General features: G+C 45.2%; 1 protein-coding gene across 8 annotated transcripts in view; it reads left to right on the top strand.

The window, feature by feature from the left end:
• kdm7ab (lysine (K)-specific demethylase 7Ab) overlaps positions 1–21,186 on the top strand; it is a 32,764-nt gene extending 11,578 nt beyond the window's left edge. The window contains exons 2-20 of one of the 8 annotated variants that reach the window (XM_029115171.2): positions 4,289–4,374; positions 4,760–4,877; positions 5,921–6,081; positions 10,555–10,696; positions 11,481–11,667; positions 12,388–12,550; positions 13,851–13,938; positions 14,622–14,728; positions 14,824–14,915; positions 15,175–15,264; positions 15,494–15,739; positions 15,831–15,955; positions 16,418–16,626; positions 16,711–16,805; positions 18,471–18,625; positions 18,722–18,870; positions 18,967–19,022; positions 19,484–19,766; positions 19,871–21,186. In XM_029115171.2, coding sequence (XP_028971004.1) covers positions 4,289–4,374; positions 4,760–4,877; positions 5,921–6,081; positions 10,555–10,696; positions 11,481–11,667; positions 12,388–12,550; positions 13,851–13,938; positions 14,622–14,728; positions 14,824–14,915; positions 15,175–15,264; positions 15,494–15,739; positions 15,831–15,955; positions 16,418–16,626; positions 16,711–16,805; positions 18,471–18,625; positions 18,722–18,870; positions 18,967–19,022; positions 19,484–19,766; positions 19,871–19,959 — 2,641 coding nt within the window. In that variant the 3' untranslated portion in view covers positions 19,960–21,186. Of the gene's footprint in view, positions 1–4,288; positions 4,375–4,759; positions 4,878–5,920; positions 6,082–10,554; positions 10,697–11,480; positions 11,668–12,387; positions 12,551–13,850; positions 13,939–14,621; positions 14,729–14,823; positions 14,916–15,174; positions 15,265–15,493; positions 15,740–15,830; positions 15,956–16,417; positions 16,627–16,710; positions 16,806–18,470; positions 18,626–18,721; positions 19,105–19,483; positions 19,767–19,870 lie in introns of those variants that run through there. The other 7 variants (XM_029115170.2, XM_029115168.2, XM_029115169.2 and 4 more) reach the window with 7 other exon arrangements.
• Positions 21,187–22,545: the final 1,359 nt, after the last annotated feature.

Genomic DNA, 22,545 nt, shown 5'->3' with positions numbered 1-22,545 from the left:
GTTCATGGGAGTTTGCCCAACCAATCCACATGTGTTTTGTGGATTTGGAGAAGGCATTCGACTGTGTCCCTCGCGGCATCTTGTGGAGGGTGCTTGGGGAATATGGGGTCCTGGGTCCTTTGCTAAGGGCTGTCAGGTCCCTATACAACCGAAGCAGGAGCTTGGTCCGCATTGCCGGCAGTAAGTCAGACTTGTTCCCAGTGCATGTTGGACTCCGGCAGGGCTGCCCTTTGTCACCGGTTCTGTTTGTAATTTTTATGGACAGAATTTCTAGGCGCAGCCAGGGGCCGGAGGGTGTCAGGTTTGGGGACCACACGATTTCGTCTCTGCTCTTTGCAGATGATGTTGTCGTGTTGGCCCCTTCTAACCAGGACCTTCAGCATGCACTGGGACGGTTTGCAGCCGAGTGTGAAGCGGTGGGGATGAAAATCAGTACCTCCAAATCCGAGGCCATGGTCCTCAGTCGGAAAAGGGTGGCTTGCCCACTTCAGGTTGGTGGAGAATGCCTGCCTCAAGTGGAGGAGTTTAAGTATCTAGGGGTCTTGTTCACGAGTGAGGGAAGGATGGAACGGGAGATTGACAGACGGATCGGTGCAGCTTCTGCAGTAATGCAGTCGATGTATCGGTCTGTCGTGGTGAAGAAAGTCAATCTACGTTCCTACTCTCACCTATGGTCATGAGCTTTGGGTCATGACCGAAAGGACAAGATCCCGGATACAGGCGGCCGAAATGAGTTTTCTCCGCAGGGTGGCTGGGCGATCCCTTAGAGATAGGGTGAGAAGCTCGGTCACCCGGGTGGAGCTCAGAGTAGAGCCACTGCTCCTCCACATCGAGAGGGGTCAGCTGAGGTGGCTTGGGCATCTTTTTCGGATGCCTCCGGAACGCCTTCCTGGGAAGGTGTTCCGGTCCCGTCCCACCGGGAGGAGACCCCGGGGAAGACCTAGGACACGCTGGAGGGACTATGTCTCCCGGCTGGCCTGGGAACGCCTCGGTGTCCCCCCGGAAGAGCTAGAGGAAGTGTCTGGGGAGAGGGAAGTCTGGGCATCCCTGCTTAGACTGCTGCCCCCGCGACCCGGCCCCGGATAAGCGGAAGACGATGGATGGATGGATGGAATTGTAATAATTAAAAAATGCGTGTGGGCTGAGTCTACAGTCATTGCCTGCAAAGGATTCTCGAACAAAGTATTAAAAAATGAACATTTTATTTATGACTACGTTGATTTGTATAATTACATTTGACCCCCTGAAATAACGGGACTGTGTATGAAAACAGTTACAATTCCTAAACGTTTCATATAGTATTTTGGTCCACCCCCGTGAATAAAAGCTGAAAGTTTGCATTTCAATTGCATCTCGACTGTGTTATTTCAAATCCATTGTGGTGGCGTATAGTTCCCCATTACTTTCTCATTATCGCTTCATGCCTCTAAGCCCTGTGATTAGTCACTCACGCTGAGGTAGGGATCAAGCATCATGTTTGGTCTTCTGACACTTGAGACACTCACCCAGCCGCAGGAGTGATCTCATCTATAAAGTTGTCATTCCGCTGCTTATCTGCAGAGGACATGAGAACTAAGGCAGACTGGGTAGATCCTGATAGCAGATCCTCATTTACTGACTCTGATTCCCTGACTCTGTCTGGGGCTGAGCCTGAAACATGTTGACCACAGGGTTATTATTTATTATTCAATTTCTCTCTCTATATGACTTATAGTTTTCTGTCTTGTCTCAGTACAGTAACATTGTTAGTGTCAATTATTTGTCTCCCATGTGCCACATAATGCTCATCCCATAGGGGCCAGGTGCCCTCTCCCTGCACTGAACCAGCCAGGCCCCATGTCCTACACCAGGAATGCCTTTTTTAGTGTGTCATAACCGCCGGTCCCTGACTGACTCCTTGCGTTCCCTGTGAGCGTGGTTGTTTCATCACAGTTGACCTGCTCTGCAACAATGGGGGCCGTGAGACTTTTTTTTAGCGCCGTGTCCTTCACAGTGGAGTGGAACAATAGAGGGACTCCTGTTCCGGTGCGTAACATCCGTCGTCGATGCCGGGAGGAGGCAGCTCTGGGCTGGGTTCGTAGGTCTGTCCCCGACTGCCTCTCAAAGCCAGACGTTGTCCACGACACATTGCCACTGTGTGATTAGTTGGCAGTGTTTTAGCGAGGCTTTGTCCTGAAGATCTGGACGTATCAAGTCGACACCAAGTCGCTGGTGTTGTCATCAAAAGACTAGCTGACTGTCCTTTCACAACATCACTGGAATACCCTTGTCTGTGTGTCTGGTCCAGGGGTCTGTGCGTGCGTGCGTGCGTGCGTGCGTGACCTACATCATATGGCCGTAGGCATCCCAAACACAGGCCAGTTCTTTGAGGACAGAATGTTTGTTTTGTTTATGGCTTCCTGCAGTCCTGGAATTACGCTCAGATCAAAGTAGATAAAGTCTAAAGCCCCTCTACTCCCTCTGTACTGACTGAGCTGATGTTGTGGTACCCCCCCCCCCCCACCACCCACCCACCCACACACACACACACACACACACCGGTGTCTCACATAGCCTTGCGGGTGCATAGAGCTTGGGTCTTCAAGTGGGCACCTCTACTGTCGCTCCTGCGGGGGCTGGTTCCCACACTCTGCGGCTTCATGTGTACCCTTGTGGACCCACCTCTCAGCCTGTGTCTGAACTTAAACCGTGATACCGTGACAGGGGGACAAACTTCTCAGTGTCGGGTGAGAAACTTCTCAGTGTCGGGTGAGAAACTTCTCAGTGTCGGGTGAGAAACTTCTCAGTGTCGGGTGAGAAACTTCTCAGTGTCGGGTGAGAAACTTCTCAGTGTCGGGTGAGAAACTTCTCAGTGTCGGGTGAGAAACTTCTCAGTGTCGGGTGAGAAACTTCTCAGTGTCGGGTGAGAAACTTCTCAGTGTCCTGTGAGAAACTTCTCAGTGTCCTGTGAGAAACTTCTCAGTGTCCTGTGAGAAACTTCTCAGTGTCCTGTGAGAAACTTCTCAGTGTCCTGTGAGAAACTTCTCAGTGTCGGGTGAGAAACTTCTCAGTGTCCTGTGAGAAACTTCTCAGTGTCCTGTGAGAAACTTCTCAGTGTCCTGTGAGAAACTTCTCTGTGTTCTTAACTTTCTGCGCCACCGGTGGGCTTTCTTGCCTATCGCCACTGTTGTAAATATCTTGAGTTTTTTTGCATACTGCTTTGTATAGCGCTGCTCTGGGGGGAGCTGGCTCAGATCTAGGTCTCAGTCTGTACGAGGGGGACGTTTTTAAGTTCCCCTTGGTGACATTCTCATTAGCTGGCATCACTGGAGCGTTCTGGAGATTGGGCAGGGATCTGAAGCTGTCTAAGGCCTGCTGGTCATACAACTGGCCTACGGTAGCTTTTGGCAAGTTTCAATATTATTTGCATAAGGCATTGGATGTTCTAAATGAACAGTTTGTTTAACTGTTTACCAAAGTGTTTGGGTGTATATTGTACAAAGATTTGCAAACACATTTTGTGTGTATATCAGAGTAAATAAAAAAACATTGATTGCAAGGTTACAAATAATACTCTATATACAAGGACTAGACAATTTTTTGCACAGATAATTGTACATTTTAAACACATTTACCCGAAAGAACAGTGTCAGTTAAACATTTGGTAACAGTCTAAGGATTAAAATCACCTTTTATTGTGATCAGTTTCCCCCAAAACTCCTTAACAGTATTGATCAGGCTTATTACTTCGCCTACTTATTTTAGGGTACCCAAAGGGGAGACAATGTAATGTTCTTCTTTACGTTTTTTATTCTACATACTGTTTTGTGTCAGAGTGAAAGATCAGTCATTGTAATTCATGCACCGAGTGTTTAATTTATGGAAATTAAAGAGGGTGAATTAGGTGTGTGTACTTCTGTCTCGTCGCTATGGTAACTAACACACAGATGAGTACAGGAAAGGACAGACAGACAGGGATTATGTAATACAATGGGAAATATTTTTTTTATGTTTGCATAAAACATCCTGCTCCTGTACATACCAATTTGTGGTGAATAGAATTTCAGACTATAAGTCAACTGACAAAAAGTTCTCATGGACGATACGTTTTATGTATTATCACCTAATAACACCATTAGATACATATTCCAACAATGCAGCTTCTGTGTACCTGTACAAATTCCAACAATCTCCACAGAATAAGGCCCACCGCAATCTATTCAAACCTATTCGTTTTCTGCCCTCGCGTTTTCTGCTGAGCACTACGTGTTGATTATTAACATGTGAATGTCTCCCCTTCACTCTCCAGCTGTGTCCAGGTAGAGGAGCACCATGCTGTGGACATCGACGTGTACCACTGTCCCAACTGTGACGTCCGACACGGGCCCTCCTTGAGTAAGTAGCCCCGGCCGCCTGCTCTGCAGCCCTCCGACACGGTTGAAAAACCGCTGGTTGAGTAACGGTTGGCTTGACCGTACACATTTCCTCCCTCTCCATTATCTTCTGGGCCTGCCCTCCCAGAGCAACCTGACGTGGGTATTATTAGTCTAATAAAATAGTTGTGTAATCGCCAAATTGAGATTTGAACGCCGACCCTTATTCAGATGCAGAGGACGCACGCTTTATTGACTCTTGAAATGACCGGCGGTGACTCACGGTTCTGCCGTGTACCCAACCGCCCATCCCGACGGTCAACCAGCTAGCCTAGCCCTGCTAACGCTGCGCCGCGTCTAGCGGGATCAGTCTGTCTGAACGCAACGTTGACCTCTTGTCGCCACAGTGAAACGGCGGAACAACTGGCACAGGCACGACTACACGGAACCCGACGACGGAAGCAGGCCGGTGCAGGCGGGGACCTCCGTGTTCGTCCGAGAGCTGCGGAACAGGACATTCCCCAGGTAGGAGTCATGAGTAACAGCCGTCAGCGGCCCTGGAACGTGCTGTGACAAGCCGCAAGCACGCACCACCGCACAGCACACACAACAGGGAGGCCCCTGGCTCTCGCCCCTGAGTTGAGAGCCAGTGTTTTCAAACGTGTGGTCTGTAGAAACTCATGATGCATTGACTCATGAACAAACTCTTATAGACCGCTAAGCCCTGCCAGTGGTCGCTGTTGTTTCAGCTTTATAACTGGTGAACTTATTCAAAAGAAGCGACTATCAAAAGACGTGTGGCTCTTGAATGTATGAATACATGATTGGTCACACACTCCACACATTTGTCTAGTACAATGGGTCAATGTAGAGGTGTACTAACATAATGACCCCATCCATCTTGTACCACACGTCTAAGTAGAGGTGTACTAACATAATGAGCCCATCCATCTTGTACCACACGTCTAAGTAGAGGTGTACTAACATAATGACCCCATCCATCTTGTACCACACGTCTAAGTAGAGGTGTACTAACATAATGAGCCCATCCATCTTGTACCACACGTCTAAGTAGAGGTGTACTAACATAATGAGCCCATTCATCTTGTACCACACGTCTAAGTAGAGGTGTACTAACATAATGAGCCCATCCATCTTGTACCACACGTCTAAGTAGAGGTGTACTAACATAATGAGCCCATCCATCTTGTACCACACGTCTAAGTAGAGGTGTACTAACATAATGAGCCCATCCATCTTGTACCACACGTCTAAGTAGAGGTGTACTAACATAATGACCCCATCCATCTTGTACCACACGTCTAAGTAGAGGTGTACTAACATAATGACCCCATCCATCTTGTACCACACGTCTAAGTAGAGGTGTACTAACATAATGACCCCATCCATCTTGTACCACACGTCTAAGTAGAGGTGTACTAACATAATGACCCCATCCATCTTGTACCACACGTCTAAGTAGAGGTGTACTAACATAATGAGCCCATCCATCTTGTACCACACGTCTAAGTCGAGGTGTGGTAATGCCACTCGTTCCTCTTTTGCAGTGCTGAGGAGATCCTGGTGCAGATGGATGGACACCATGTAACACAGAAGTACCTGGAGACACAGGGGTTCCACTACCCCATCACTGTTCCCAGGCTGGATGGACTGGGGCTCAAGCTGCCCTCTCCCGGTTTCTCTGTCAAGGATGTGGAGGAGTATGTTGGTGAGGGCAGAGTGCTGTTTTGCATTCGTCGTGTTCATATTTGTATTTTCAAACATGCTCCATTTTCAAATGCCCCCCCCACACACACACACGCACAGCATTACTCAAGCTCACTAGAGATGTCAGGGTTATTTAGTGCTGAGGGAGTTGTTTGACCGATTGGGGTGCAAGCTGAGTGTCATGTCCAGGCTTTAAATATCACTGCGATCCTAATGCTCTGCCCTGTAATGTGTCTGTTAATGTGGCCCAGGACCAATCTCCAGTAACGGCGCACGCATGTTCACGCCGTCCGCCTTTTTGTTACGTTCATCCACTAGTAATTAAATAAGTGTTTTGATTCTGGGTTAGCTGGCCGAACACTGTCCTTTATCACCCCTTTCCACTACTCGAGTCGTAGGGGATCCTGTTACATCCTGGTACAATGATCAGATCTCTCAGGTTCATATCCGGCTGAGCTTTTTTTGGATTCAGATTACATTCACTCTGCTCCTACACATGCACGCATGCATGCGCACACACACAAACCATCTGCAGCTAGTCTGAGAATTTCAAGTATACTGTATCTTATTCCTATTAAAGTGCAGCACTGGCTTTTGTCTCACTTAGCATGAGAATCATTTTAAATGTTTACATTTTTGCTGGACCGCGTAAGCTGAAACTTGTCGTGATGTTTAATGCGTGGCACAATGATCTAATGTCGAGACGCCCCGAAAAAAAGAATGACGAGGTAGTGTGTCCCAATCGGTCCCTACAGTAATCTGTTTCTAATTTACCGCGTTGAATGTAGTGTGTCAACCGTGTTATACCTGTTGGTTTGGATGTTAGCCAATGTGGGGAACTAGTTTCGAGAACCGTGGAGTTTCGACTAATTGGTTTAACAACGCAGAATACTGCACATGTATAGCTTAGTGGCGTAATGGTTGAAGACACAGCCTGTCACATAGGAGACCCCGGTTCAAATCCAGCGAGGGAAACAACGTTCATCCCTTCTAATTGCCGGCCGGCTGAATTGCCTTACCTGGTTCCTTGTTTTTAACGGAGAGTAGACACTCACTCGACTTGATGATTTATTATTTAAATGTTTTGCCAGGTTTTTATTGGCTGTAGGAATCACAGTGAGACAGGTGAAGAAGAGAGGTAGCGGTGAAGGGTAGAAACAAGTATTGAACTCTGGTCTCCGGCGAGGAGACGCATTTGTGCAAGGAGCCAGATGTGTTTCCACTGGACAACAGCATTGCACACATGGGAATAGTTGTGCCTCAAGAGTTTTTCCCACAGTCACGGTCCGGGAGATGTCCCACGGTCTGGGAGATGTTGGAACTTAGCTTGTAGACAGGGCCAATGGTATTGAGTTCCTAGGGGAGAATCAGGAGGCAAGCTGGGATCTCCCAGCTGTGTCAAACGGGTTCACTGAGCCCGCTGCTCTCTGTTTCTCATTGTCACTGGCAGAGACACAAGTCACAGTATTTGTAGCAATTCATTCTCACAATTCGATGTGGTGGTGTTCTTGGCTTTTTTACCCCAGTTGGCTTATAGGTTAAGACTAGCCCTGTGGGGGGCCTCAGGCTAGAAGACTAACCCTGTGGGCGGCGCCAGGCTGGAAGACTAACCCTGTGGGCGGCGCCAGGCTGGAAGACTAACCCTGTGGGCGGCGCCAGGCTGGAAGACTAACCCTGTGGGCGGCGCCAGGCTGGAAGACTAACCCTGTGGGCGGCGCCAGGCTGGAAGACTAACCCTGTGGGCGGCGCCAGGCTGGAAGACTAACCCTGTGGGCGGCGCCAGGCTGGAAGACTAACCCTGTGGGCGGCGTCAGGCTGGAAGACTAACCCTGTGAATACAGTGAAACTAAAAACTACATTCTCAGGCAGATGCGGTGGTGATGGGGGAGCTCTCTGAACTCAGTCAACACCTCCACAGACGTATTGAGTTCCCGTTCATTTTGGCCCCACCAAGCCACTAACCGGTTGACTTCTCCACAGTACATTGGTCTCATTGGTGAGACTGAACAGAGTGGTGTAATCTGCAAACTTGCCTGTTGTTGGATGTACAGTTGTTGGTATAGGGTGAGTAGGAGAGAGGTGTCAGAACGTAGCCCTCTGGTGCTGAAAGATGAGTAGTCCAAAAGGTGCCCAGTCATTCCATTTTTAGTCCTGTTGGTCAGTGATCCACAGGCTTACTGCAGTGGGTCGAGGGCGGTGTCATTAATGGGACTGGATCTGACGCTGAAACGGTTTCATTATTACTGAGGGGGGTGCTACAGGTTGTTGAGGTGGGACGTTTCTTTTTTTTCTTGGGGTGGGGGGGCTGGAAAAATGAAGGATTTGAAACTGGCTGGAACAGTGCATTGTTCTAGTGACACATTGAATATGTCCTTGGAAACAGTGACATTGTAATTATTGTGTGGATGTGTGTTTGTGGCTATTTGGAAACAACAATTACTTAGTCTTTTGATGATGAATGCGCAGGAGTATTTTATGTTCTCAATAAATGTCACTGTAATCACTGTAATAAATGTCACTGTAATCACTGTAATAAATGTCACTGTAATAAATGTCACTGTAATAAATGTCACTGTCACTGCAGGTAATGTTGAGTAAATTTAAAGAGTAATGAATCAGACCTGCTACCAATTGGTCACGCGTTCAAATTTTGTTACAGTCAAAGTAAATTATGCATTAGGATTTGTTCCAGATAGATAAAAACTTCACTGGCTACAACCTTCCGTAGCTGCGTTATAGTAAACCTGAAATAAAACTGTTCACGGTTATATTGCGACTATTTCTGGTGGATTGTTGATTTACGCATCCGTGCATGTGTTTTGGGTCAGGATAGACAAAAGCTTTGCTGGCCCCAACCTTCAGTAGCTGCATTATAGTAAGCCTAAAATAGAACCGTTTATAGGCTAATATATGCTAGATAAAAACCCCTTGGGCAGTATAAGTGTAGGGTTTTCCACGATTCTCTCGTCTTTTCACTTGACGAAAAAGTCAGTTATCGTCACCAATATTGATAGTTATTGTATCAATGTCAGTAACGAATGAGAGAAAAACAAACGACTTGTGCCATGAAATAGCTTTGGCTGTGTAAAGTTCATATTCAGTCTCGCTAGCAATTGCTCAAACCTTATTACTATTCCAAGTAGTAAGTAAGATACTAGTCTATTACTGGCTATTAAGCTGTTAAATCTGCCAGTGGCAAAAGCCATACAGTTCATACATGCTGTTTGTGATGGAGGAAAACTTAATAAGAAACTTTTCAATCGTGGCGTGATGTTTATGTGTGGTTAAAGCCACAGCCACTCATGTGGGAGACCCGGGTTTGAATCCAGTGAGGTCTGTAACATGTATCACTTTTAATTGCGGGCCGGCTGATAGGCTTGCCAGGTTCCTTTTCTGGTTTAACTTGGTAAGCCACTTGAGAACCGATTCTCATTTTCGAGCACCATCTGGCCAAGGCGTTTGCATGCTAAACATTTTCCTAATGATGCTTCCCTTTTCATTGCTGTTATGGTTATGCGTATGCTTTTCATATTTCCTTTGTAAGGCATTTTTTAATATCGGCCTGTACATACAGACCGACTCCCACGAGCATAAGGGGTTACGGAGAAACGGCATGGTTTTAAAATCAGACCTGGGAATGAAAGTGAGCCCCGTCTATCCTCCAGGAAACCTGTCCTTCTGGTCCCTGACTCTCTCACGGGATTGAAAGATTGATGATTGGATATAATTGTTTATATGAGGACCATAAATACAGTATTTGCCCTGGTCGTTGGTGGCTGTAGAGATTTATTGCCCCCAACTTGTCGTTGGTGGTACTACACCCGGTCAGCCCCCCCAACCCGCGCTGTCTGGCTCTTGTCCTGTGTTAACAGTAGGTCTGTTCACAGGTACCACAAATGCATTTTTTTTCATCTACCATTTATATTTTGCCAAATGTACACAGGTGCCGTTATCTAAACGCCTGAAAGACACTAGCCAACTCTTAGCGAACTCCACTCCGGCTGTGTCTGTCACTGGTAAGCTCCCTGGTGGGATCTGGGGGGAACACCCAGAATGTCTCTTCAGTCAGGGGGCTGCAGAAGCCCTGAGCCATCTATTAGTACCGGGGGTTATGAGAATGTCAGCAAGCTTCACACCTTTCGGTCACTGGGTGTTGGTGAATGAGAGCGGTAGATTCAAGTTTAGCTTTGTTAGGCCCCCTGGCCTTGGCTGTGGAAGGAGGATCGGTCTGGTTTTGAGTATCCCCCCCCCCCCCATTTTAGATGCCCTTTTTATTTATTTTTTGCTTAGGGCTCGGCATGTATAATTCTCCTGTGTGGGGATATTCTGTCAGATATATTATGGTTGTAAAATAATATCACATCCACCTGGCTAAGACCTGTCTTAGAAATGTTCGGTTCAAGGGTCACGGCTTGTCCCTTCCTGACTACTTCCTGTGACACATATTCTAAAATTCATCCTTCCTTTCTTGCAGGTGGCGACAAAATCGTGGATGTGATAGATGTTGCCAGGCAGGCGGACAGCAAAATGAAGCTCCGAGAGTTTGTCAAGTATTTCTACAACCCTCATCGACCGAAGGTTTTGAATGTGATCAGTCTGGAGTTTTCTGACACCAAGTAAGCATTCCTGCTGGTTTTATTGTTGTATAATGTGGATTTAATTGAGTATTTCATATTCACCAACTATAAATATTTCTAGGGAAAATAGCGTGGTGGACATTGACTTGCATTCTGGGATTCAGTTAATACTCCTGCGATTCAGTGAAATTGTAAAAATATAAATGCGTGTTTGCAGGTTTAGTAATGAGAGGACGTGAGCACTGCTCTCCAAACAACAGCAATGCTAATTCTTGCTGAGTTTAGATGTACAACGCTGCTAGCAGTAACAAAGATCTTAGGTTAACATCAAACAGGCTCTACAAGCTGAATTCCCTAGGAAGATGAGTCCTAGGAACTGGTGCTGCTGTGTTGGTTGGATATTTCACTTTTAAACATAATACCACCACACATGGTGGATAATGCACTGACTGATTAAGGGTGACAAAAGATTTAGAACATATGTGGATCACAATGTAAATAAATAAGTTAATGGTTTCAGTCCAACTTATTATTTGCAAAAATAGCAAACGAAAACAATATCTGTATAACGGATTTAGTGCCCAATACCAGTGGCAGACATTAAATGCTTCGACACTAAACCAACTATCATTGGTTAACTTTGGTAAATGCTTTTGTTATGGGTGAAAAATGAGCAAGGCCTTGTTGGAAAAACGTCTGGCTGGTTGTATCTAATATACTCTTAGATGCTGTATGAACACTTTTTTTTCTCAAAATGACAGCTCTGATGGTTGTGCCTGATATACTCTTATATGCTGTACGAACACTGTTTTCTTTCTCTCAGAATGGCAGAGCTGGTGGTTGTGCCTGATATAGCTCAGAAGATGTCTTGGGTGGAGAACTATTGGCCAGATGACTCTTTCTTTCCCAAGCCATTTGTCCAAAAGTACTGCCTGATGGGGGTTGAAGACAGCTACACCGACTTCCACATAGACTTTGGAGGCACATCCGTGTGGTACCATGTACTCTGGGTAAGTTGGGGAATTTCTTGATAAATGTTATGGCTAAGGGTGGATTAGTGGTTGTAACCCAGCCCCCCGTAACTCACATACTGGTGTGAACATCTGAAACCAGCCCACTGCTATTCTAGTAAACACTCCAACATCTCCTCACTGTCCTAGCTAATAAAAAAAACCGAATTAAAGGAATGGGACTGCGGTGTATATCTTGAAATACTTTCTCCGGTTCAGACAACAGAACCGCTTCTAATTTTGGGCTTATTTTGTTTACGCTGGGTAGTTGAACAGCAGAGCGGATTTAACCACACGCTTTTGAAGGCCCAAAAGACAAAAGACTTGCGTACTTGTGCGTAGATGTGCTCACACTGTGGCTAAAATGCATGGGACTGAATGAGAGAGATCAGACAGGCCGCGAGCATCAATTGCATCACGGCAAGTAACATTTAGTTTTTTTTCTCGCACCTCTGCGATGCGGCCCAGGTGGAATGAGCTGACGCACTGGCACAGAATGGTTGACCGGCGCGTCATTATCATCATGATAATTGTAATGGTGTTAACGCCTGACTTCCGTTGCGTGGGCAGCGTGAGAGTTATCACCCCTCAGCCGGTTACGGTGGCACCTCGGACCGCTGGCTGGCCCTTGTTCATCTGGGTTCTGGACATCTTTGTGTCACTAATGGTTCTGTTGCATTTAGCACCTGAACGGTCTCATGTTTCGTCTCTGTTCTGAAGGGGGAGAAGATCTTTTACCTAATCGAGCCGACTCAGGCAAATCTTGCACTATACGAGGCGTGGAGTTCCTCCTTCAACCAGAGCGAGGTGTTCTTCGGGGACAAGGTGGACAAGTGTTACAAGTGTGTGGTGCCCCAAGGAACTACTGTTCTCATTCCCACAGGTGAGGAGAACCCACTTTGGTGCAATGGCCTCCTTTCTCTCCACAGGATTTATTTTTTCAATTTTAATTATTTTCTGGTTAAGTCTTTTGCTTGGACTGTCTGTGAGTGTTCGAGGTGAAGTGATTGAAAACTAGCAGGTAGTAGCAAAAAGGTTTGTAACTCTATTTTATTATTCTATTAGTGAAATTACAGGCTAGCGATGATACTAGGTAGGCCAAAACTTCACCCAGTCGGAATAAAAAGCTAAAATGTCAAATGTCAAAACAGCTGTTACACTAAACTGGTATATTCTTCATGTTCACAGTTTAGCTGTATTATTCCAAACACACAGTGGAAAACAGGAAAATCTAATTTCATTACACTGGGCTTTTAATAAGATGCTTTAAGTTCAAAGTGTTCAAATTCCTCTACTGTCGCAACTTGCTTTTTATGCAGCACTAAACTGTATGCCAAAACCCTGCTGTAGACACCAGGGCATTATAAATAACACAAGAGCCATAGTGCTTCTTCTCCACTTGACACTGAGCAGAGATAATGTCTCACAGGGAGGCATGATTTGTGTCCTCCCCTGTGTGCTCTAGTTGGCCCTGTGATGCGTGGAGGCCCACCCCACGTGACGACATCCTGACACCTACTGCTGTTCACAGACCCACCCCACAGCTCATGGTCCTCACAGTACGCAGAGTCAAATATATAACAGCATTACCATCACTAATTAAAGGGATTTTTTTTTTCTTCTATTTTGTTAATTAGTCCACTGATCCAATAGCCCAACAAAAGGGCGTAATCTGGAGGAATTGATCTGTGCCAAAAGTGCTCGTCCTAAGAAGGTGTTCGCTGAGCTTGACACATTTGGACGTTGTATTATCAGTGGTCACATGAGACTCCATGTTACTGGTGTACCTGGTATTCTGCATGGTATCGCTCCATTACTGAAGGGTAGACGTTGAGAAAATTAAATACATCACCAGCAAATCTGTTTGGCGTCTGTTTTTCCCGGGGCCGCGCGCATGTAAACACCGCACAAAATGGCCGGAATCACAGGTGTTCTCCTTTTCAGAAGACTGAAAAAACATTCAGCCAGCTTCACAGTAGCAACGGTAAAAACAAGGACGCTAAAATGTTCCAAATGTGGCGCTAGCGCCCTGGGCAGATTTCAGAGAGAGTGGGAAGGGGAAATGGATGCATGGATTTGGCCGCTGGTGACCGTGTGTAGTGCATGTTTGTCTCCAACCAGTGTTTTGCTCCACATCTGTGGGTCAGCTGTTGATCTGGTTCATTCTCCCCTGTGGGCCCCAGGATGGATCCATGCTGTTCTCACCTCTCAGGACTGCATGGCGTTCGGGGGGAACTTCCTTCACAACCTCAACATTGGCATGCAGCTCAGGTGAGCACCTGAATGCCACTCCCGTGACTTCTACTCACACACTAACCTGTCTGTACTCCTATGATCCTCCATTAGTAGCTTTAACCATCTATGGTCAAATATTCGGATAGTCATATGTTTCTTCTGCTCCCTGATTTTACCACCAAAACAGTTGGGATGCACTGAACAATAATATTAGCAGTTAAAGGTTTTTCCAGAGTTACAGTTCATGCTGTGTCTGACAAACAGTCTGTATCACTGACAGGGATGAAGACAAATATGTACACACACTTTATGCTTTTTGTACATTTCTGGGTCCTTCAGTTTCAGCTTATGAAACATGGGACCAACACTTTACACATTGCGTTTATATTTGTGTTCAGTATATTTCTGTGTGGAACGGGTTGAATCAACGTTATTTCCAGTTAATTTCAACAAAGCACATTTGATGTAATGATATTGAATTAATGTAAGGAACTGACTGGATTTGCAAAAAGTAATTAACAATACAGATTTTTTTTTTCTATTACCCTAAACCAATGAAAGGGTCAGGTCTTTATTTTAATTGAAATCCAGTTGACAACTTAATGTAAAAAAAAAAAATTATAATAATAGACATTGGACTGATTTTAGTGTCCAGTGTAATGGGCCTCAGCACTGCGGACCTGTGTATCTGATCTCCCTTGCTGTATCCTCAACGACAGGTGTTACGAAATGGAGCGGCGGTTAAAGACTCCTGACCTTTTCAAGTTCCCATATTTTGAGGCCATCTGCTGGTATGTGGCCAAGAATCAACTGGAGAATCTAAAAGGTGAGAAATGAAACAACTTGGAGCAAATGTTTCGATGTTCCTTTCTTTGGAGACTGTCCATTCTTTACGTACTTTCCCGATCACTGCTGTCTCAGAGTTTCGTGAGGATAACTGCCAGCCTCCAGCCTACCTGACGGACGGAGTGAAAGCCTTGATTACGGCACTAAAGAACTGGCTGAAACGTGAGGTACAATACCACAGGAAACCAGATCAGAGATGGCAAATCTGCTGCTTTTGTCCATGTAACATTTGACTCTACAGAATAGGACTTCTGATGACACTATCTAGACACTAATGTAATCCACATTGGGCTCCTTATGTAAAGGTCAGTGGTGGGTATGTTCCATCTGGTGTGGTGGTGTCGCCTGCCTGGGAAACAGTAACCACCATCTGCAGGCAGACAGCACAAGCCCCTCATTGTCCTTCTGCTCGCGGCCTCTCCACAGGTCTCCGAGCCGGCCAGCGTGGAGGTCCCGGACCATATCAGACCCAACCATCTGATTAAGGAACTCACAAAGGAGATCCGCTACCTGGTGGTAGGTCCAATGTGGGAGCAATGGGCGGGGGGGGGGGGGGTATAAGAGAGAAAGGGAAGCCATGGCTCATAAGGCCACCAGATCGTCTTGCCTGGAGCTAGCTTGAAATGTTTGTGCTCGCCGAGTAAAAGTTGCCTTTCCCCTTTCAGTAAGTAGCAGGTGAAAAGCTGTGTGTGTTTCTCTGAGGTGTTGTGGTTCTGCACTCACTGGAGTATCTTCGTGACCACAGGAGGAGCAGCATAGTGGTGGAGGAGGAGGAGGAGGTGGTGGCAAGCCAATGAAATCTCAGGAAGGTGGAGCGTGGCCGTCGACGCGGTCCGCTTTGGACAGGGCTAGCCATCAGGCGCGGAGGAGAGCCCGGCGGCTACGGCACCAGCAGCGCCATCACGCGCCCAAGACCCCGTCCAACCTGGAGATCCTGGAGCTGCACACACGACAGGTGCTCAAGAAGCTAGAGGTGGGACCCTTTGAGGAGGTGAGGGAGCCCACACACTAGCGCTCAGTCTGATCCACCGTGCACCTCCTCGTGGATTGTCCACTCAGTCTGTTTCTGCACCCCGTCGAAGGAGGCCCCGTTCAGCTCCGCGGTGACGGCCAGGTTCAACAAGGCGTCGGTGGCATCGGCCGCAGCGGTGGAGCACAGCCTGGAGAACAACCTCCGCCTGGTGATGTGCAACGGGCAGATTATCAGGTAAGCTGGGCTGAAGACACCCCTGGCCCCCGCCGCCTCCAGACTGCATTTCACCTTCTCGGGGAAGGAGCCAAGGATCTGGAGTTGATGGTTCCTCTGCCTGCCGGGCAAACGCCTCTTGCGTGTTTAGTCTTGGTTAATGTGTTGCCCCCGCATGGGCGAAGCAATTAGTCATTAGTCACCCCCCCCCCAACACCTCCGTGTTGCCCTGGATCTGCTTTGACGACGCTTCACGCTGCCGATCTCGCTGGCTGCGGTGTTTACGTGCTGCTCAGAGTTGGCCTGCAGAGCTGAAACGTGTCAGGACATCCCAGCTGCACCATGACATCATGAAATTATTCCGCTGCCAAGTCACAAACTGTAACCTAAATAAAACCTTTTAGTGTCAAACATCCGGGCTTTACAACCCCACCCCACCCACCCGCCGTTCTGACATGTTTGTGTGTGTCGTGTGTCTGTCAGAGATGTGCGCTGTCACACCGGGATGAAAAGTAGCCCCGTGCAGGACGGCGAAAGCGCCGGTGACCACCAGAGGGAAGGGATCCTGCTGAAAACAGAGGTCAATGACCGCATACGGGAACATCACAGACACCCAGAGAGAGAAAGGAAAAACAGCCCCCTCAGCAGTGAATCCAACTGGTCAAATCACCAGCTGTCAACCAACGGTCTAGGTCGGCTCATCTTCAGTTGTGGCTGAAATTCATGTTAATATTCCGGTGCATAGATGCTTAATTCATTCTTATCTTTTTCCTCAGAGTTTTTCGAAAAAGTGAATTCCGCCCTCAGGAAAGGAGCTGCAGTGTATTCCGACATCTCAGACTCTGAGTCTGAGGAGTGTTGCGCTACACAGGTATATAATCCCTGTGAAGAGCCTGTCTCACCCTCACAGAGGAAGTTCAATGGTGAAGGCTGACCGCAGAGTCCGATGAAGCACTCCCATTTGAATCCGTGCCATCATTTACTCTTTAAGTGCATTAGTGTTTAAAAACCAGAAAAGGAACCAGGCGAGCCTAGTTCGCATTGTTCTGCGTTGTTAAACCAATTAGTCGTAACTCCATGGTTCTCAAAATGTGTTACCTATATTATCTTACATCCAAACCAACCACAGGTTTAACAGGGTTGATACACTACATTCAACACGTTAAATTAGAAAGAGATTACTGTAGAGACCGATTAGGACATAACTACCTCATCATACAATTGCGTTTCAACATTAGATCATTTTGCCATACATTAACATCACGCCAAGTTTGAATATTTAGCTAGACACCATTTAAGCATTGTGTTAAACAGACTAATGTTTGTTATTAAGTTTACTTCCACCACAAATAGCATCTATGAACTGTATGGCTTTTGCCACTGGCCGTTTTAACAGCTTATTAGCCAGTAATAAGCTTACTAGTATCTACTACTTGGAATAGTCATAAGAATTGAGCAATTGCTTTCAAGACTGAAGATGAACTTTACACTGCCAAAGCTATTTCATTTCATGGAACAGCAACATTAGTTTTTCTTTAATTCGTGAATGACATTGATACAATAACTATCTATATAGGTGATGATAACTGACTTTTTCATCAAGTGAAAAGATGAGATAATCGTGGAAACCATCATTTTTTACAGCTCAAGGGGTTGTGATCTCTATCACCCCAAAACACATGCACAGATGCGTAATTCGAAATCCACCCGAAATAGTTGCAAAATAATCGTGAACAGTTTTATTTTAGGCTTACTATAACGCAGCTACTGAAGCTTGTAGCCAGCAAAGTTTTTGTCTGTCTTGAACAAGTCCTAATGCATACTTTGTTCTGTCGGAGGCGAGGATCGAACACCGGTCACCCACATGGCAATCCATGTCTCTAAACACTACACTATTTAACAATAGGTAGTCAGGCAGACAGACAGGTGGTAAGAGCCATTCGCTCTTCTTGTCCGGCTCTGCTTACACAGTCTGGCAAAAACCTGTGGGCGTTTAAAAATAAAAAGTGAATATTGATTCACCACATTAATATGCAGCACTGTGTAAAAGCCCTAGGCACCAGAAAGTCAAACTAAGGCCATTTATTTGGGTAGCAAGTGTTTTAATATAGTGTGTATATATACGTGAATAGTTTATTATTATTATTATTATTATTATTATTTATTTATTTTTTACAAATAAACACTTACTATCCAAATAAATGACCTAGGTTCGACATTCAGGTGCCTAAGACTTTTGCGCTGTAGCTTAAGGCAACTTTTCCCCGAGCGGTTCGAGGCCCATGTAGGGTTTCTAAACTGGTGTTGTAAGAGACACTGGAAAATGAATCCGTTGAGACTAACGTCAATGGCTGTCCATTACAAGCAGTCCCCACAAATGTTTTACCTTCAAGTGCTATTATAATGTACGTATTATTGTAATTATAAGTGTATTATTTCATTATTATTATTTTTTTATTCAAAGTCACTGCTAATATAAAACTTTGAGCCACTGGTTTATCTGTGGCTGACACATCTGTGTGACATCTGCGTGCAGAAAAAGGACTCTTCTGGGGAACATACAGGGAGCTCAGAAGAGGATGAGAAAAGGGAGGTGAAGACGGACTGTCGGACAGAGAGAGGCACTAGCAGTGTGACATACCAGCACCAGGTCAGCCAAGCCCTCAGCCCCTTCCAGAAACCAGTCAAAAGGTATGTGAGGCATGGAAGAATGACCGCGAAATTCTTTTTGTGTCGTTATTCTCTATGCGTCAGTGTGGTACGGCAACTAGTCGCTTGCCTTTGCAGAGAACACCTTGCATCGCCAACCACCGAGGAAGAAGCTATCGAGGGTATGCTGTCCATGGCAGGCCTGCTGTGCCCTCGGCAACTGGAGGAGAGCCTTGCGGTGCCGGAGTCCTGGTGGTCAAGCCCTGCCCATTGCTCCCCTGGCAGTGGTATGCCCCAGTCCGGAAATTCCAATAAACACCAAGATCCTAACTTTACTCAAGCCCAAATTCATTCGACTGTCGTTCCCTCTGGTCGTTCCATAGGAGGGAAAAGGCCCATGTCAGGAGAGGAGAGCCAGGATTCAGACAGCAACTCCACAGTGAGCAATCCGGTAGTGATAGTAATCAAGGATGAATTTGCCTGGCGTGCATGCTGAGACCGATCTGTCATAGGAGTAGTAGGTACCTCATGATAGATGATGCCTCACCCTGAGAGCAGGCTAAAGGCCAAAAATGTTTATCCATTGTTTGGGTTTGTCTTTCAACAATAATGACAATCTCAAACTAATCCTACGCTTGCTAAAGTTTAGAAGAAAAATCACCTCAAGCCCTGTCAAAAACACTGCTTATTTGGTTTGACGTGTTCATCACTGTTTAGCTGGTGGCTTTTTTTGTTATTAAAGATTGTAGTGGCTGTTAAATATTGAAAAATAATTTGTGAAATAGAGATCTACTCCTCTATGACTGGTGTCACTCATTTTAAGACAACCTCAGAATCATTAACTCTGCATGTGGATGACTAGTCATGTGGATGACAGTAAAATGTATCTGATTCCTTTAGGATGAGCGAAGGGCCCAACGTCACGTCCGTAAGGACTGTCGAGCCAAACTCAGCCAGAGGATCCAGGAGAACAAGAATTTCATGGACAGTCAGAGCAGTGGCAGTACCAGTAACAGCAGTGATGCCTGGGGGGACCAGAGCCCCTCTCAGGGTCCGTCCGACCCCCTCCACCTGGGACCCAGCTCAGAGTACCAGTACTGTGAGACCTCCCTGTCACCCCACCTGCACCCCTCCAAGAGGCCCGCTCCAAGCACCCCTCCCATCAGTAATCAGGCAACCAAAGGTGTGACTCTAGATTTATTTTTAATTAATAGCTGAAATCAGCATAGCTTTGCATGGCTCTTTTATCCTGTGTTATTCATCTCTGTGACAACTTTTCCTCCTTAGGCAAACGTCCTAAGAAAGGAATGGCCACCGCCAAGCAGAGACTGGGGAAGATTCTTAAGTTGAGCAGGAACAACCACTTCTTGCTATAGCACCCTAGAGTTCCACCCCTACGCTGATTAAATGTCTGTTTTGACTTTGACTCTTATGTTGTCTGACAAGTCAACAGTGAACATGTCATCCCCATGAATGATACGCTGTCCCGTGGGCATGTCACTGTCATTTTGTTAATTCCAGATCTCTAAGACAAGACACAGTTCACCCAAGTTTATTCAAAATCTTGCCAGTTGTATCTTTAGTCAATCCTAAGTCCAACTGATCAAAACTTAAAAACCTTGAAATGCTTGCGCCACATTCATGAATTTTCTTGTATGTGGTTAGTGACTGTATTTGCAACACAAAACCATGTCATTGATGCACCAGAACACACCTGGTATATTTTCACATTTCACTGTATTTGGGTAAATCCAAATCAGTCCAGTGTTTTCTTGACATGTCGTATGTAACAATAGAGCTCTCATTACCGACAGAGGCAATCCATTGTGGGGGGGGGCAAACATGGATGGACTGTAATGAAACGCTAATGACCACATGCTGGGTGAGCCAGTATAAAATGAGGCTGTAATGGATTTAGAAAAGTGCTGTTTTCCTTGGATCCTATTCTGTGACATGGGATCGTGTAGATTCTGGCCATCAACAGATCCTCTGTAGCGTTGTTAGTAGTGCGTGGCTTTGGAACGCCAGCGTCGGGTGTTCAGTTCCTGGGACCGCCGATATGTAAAATATAAGCATGCATGACTAAAGTGGCTTTGGATGAAAGCTTCTGGTAAATGGCACAAGCGCTATCCATAGTTTTCGTCACCTCTTTTTGTGATGTTGTGTTGTTGGCGGCCCGACTGTGGAGTGGTGCTACAGTGTTGGAACTCAATTTAAACCGTGCTGAAGTGTCACGCTATTTATTTATTTTTTGTAGCCTCAAGTCCTGATTACAGTAGTGCTGCCAAGATTGGGGGAGTCAAGGCAGCACTCCAATGCACCTTTTCTTTACACCTTCCAGTATGTAAAAAGCTAATGCATTAAGCCAATCTAAGAATACCTCTCCCACCATATTAACTTGCTCAACAGGTGGATCTCTATCAAATTGTATGTTCCTTTGGTGCCACCTATTGTTGACATGAGGGCAGCAGCTTGAGAGTTTTTAAGGTTTTAATGGTGTCGATAACAAAGAATTGTTGGAAATGGACAGACATTATTTACAGAATATAAGCTTTGTGAAAATATATAAATGAAATTGTCTTTTTTTGGGGGGGGGGGGGGGGGGGGGGTTAGTATTTTGTTTTGTTTCTTTTGCTGGTATTGTGTATTGTGAAAAAAGGTGAAAATTGGTTATGATTTGAGAATGGTATATGTACATGGTGTGTAATTTTCTTCCCTATGAGGTTATTTACTTTACCTCAACTTTATGGCTAATCTTAAGCAAATATCAACTACAGTATGTGGAACTATACTTGCTATCTTCTACGCAGACTGAGATTGATACTTTGAAGAAAATGGCCAAATAATATTTGGCTGTTACTCGTTTGTATGAAATTGAAAGAATATTTATTTTTTTATCATGTGTCTTAAATGACATGAGAATTTTACAATTGTACAAAGTGAATTTGAGAAGTGTAATTATGGCTACTGATTTAGTTATTGTTAGTGTTAGTGTATCTTTACTGTCAATATACACATTGTATTGGCCGGTTTTTGAATTGGTGGTCTTTTTTATTTATTTTTTAATGAGAAAATTGTAATCACAATGAATTCATGAAGTGGGATATTGCTTTTGTTGGTGTCTTTCTCAGGGACCCATGCGCTTTAGTTTTTCTATTGTTTTCATAAGCAACATGAAATTTCATAAGCAACGTGAAAGAAAATGTTTTAGTTGACTTGAGTGCCCTTGACTCCTCTTATGAAAATTGAGATATGAAGCCTGTCTTCCCAATTTTTTTTTCTAAAATCTTTTGTCCATATATTGTGGATTGATGTCACTTCACTGAGTGAATGAATGGTGGAATGAGGTACTAAGTTACAACTGCTCAGGGCTCCCTGGTGGTGACTGTTTCTAAACTTTGAGTTTTTTGGACGTTGTGCTGCAGTAAGTGGTTGACCCAAAGGAATCAAACTATTTTGAATACAAAATATCTTGCTGCATTTGCCAAATCCTCACTATTCTTGTATGCTGTCCGCCAAGGCATATTGCACTGACTTTCAGGTTTGAGCATGTCAAATAGCTTTAGGTGCTCGCCATTCAATTGTTTGTGGCCAAACTGAGTTACCATGTCAAATCAACTTTTACTGTAGACTTTGAGGTTAGTGGTTTTATGTTATTGGCTAGTAGGGCTTGGGTCAGTTCTGAATAAAAATGTAATGTTTATCGTACATTTTAAATGTAGGAAGGAAGTAGAATTCATGCAAACGATTAATTAGAAAAAATATTTTATCAAAAGATATGGCAGTTTCATGCAAGACATTTTCCAATTTTAATTATATTTCAATAATGTCACTGTTTTTGGACTGATTTTAGTTTCCTTACCAGTGTTTGATCTACTGTAATCTGGTAAATGTATAATTTTGTGACTTATAAGTCATTAGGCAATTGTTAATTTATAGAAAACCAAAAAACATTATCTTAG

This window comes from Esox lucius, chromosome 19, assembly GCF_011004845.1.
Source record: "Esox lucius isolate fEsoLuc1 chromosome 19, fEsoLuc1.pri, whole genome shotgun sequence".
Classification (NCBI taxonomy): Eukaryota; Metazoa; Chordata; class Actinopteri; order Esociformes; family Esocidae; genus Esox; species Esox lucius.
The sequence above is the reverse complement of the archived record's forward strand: the minus strand, read 5'-3'. Positions and strand labels throughout refer to the sequence as shown.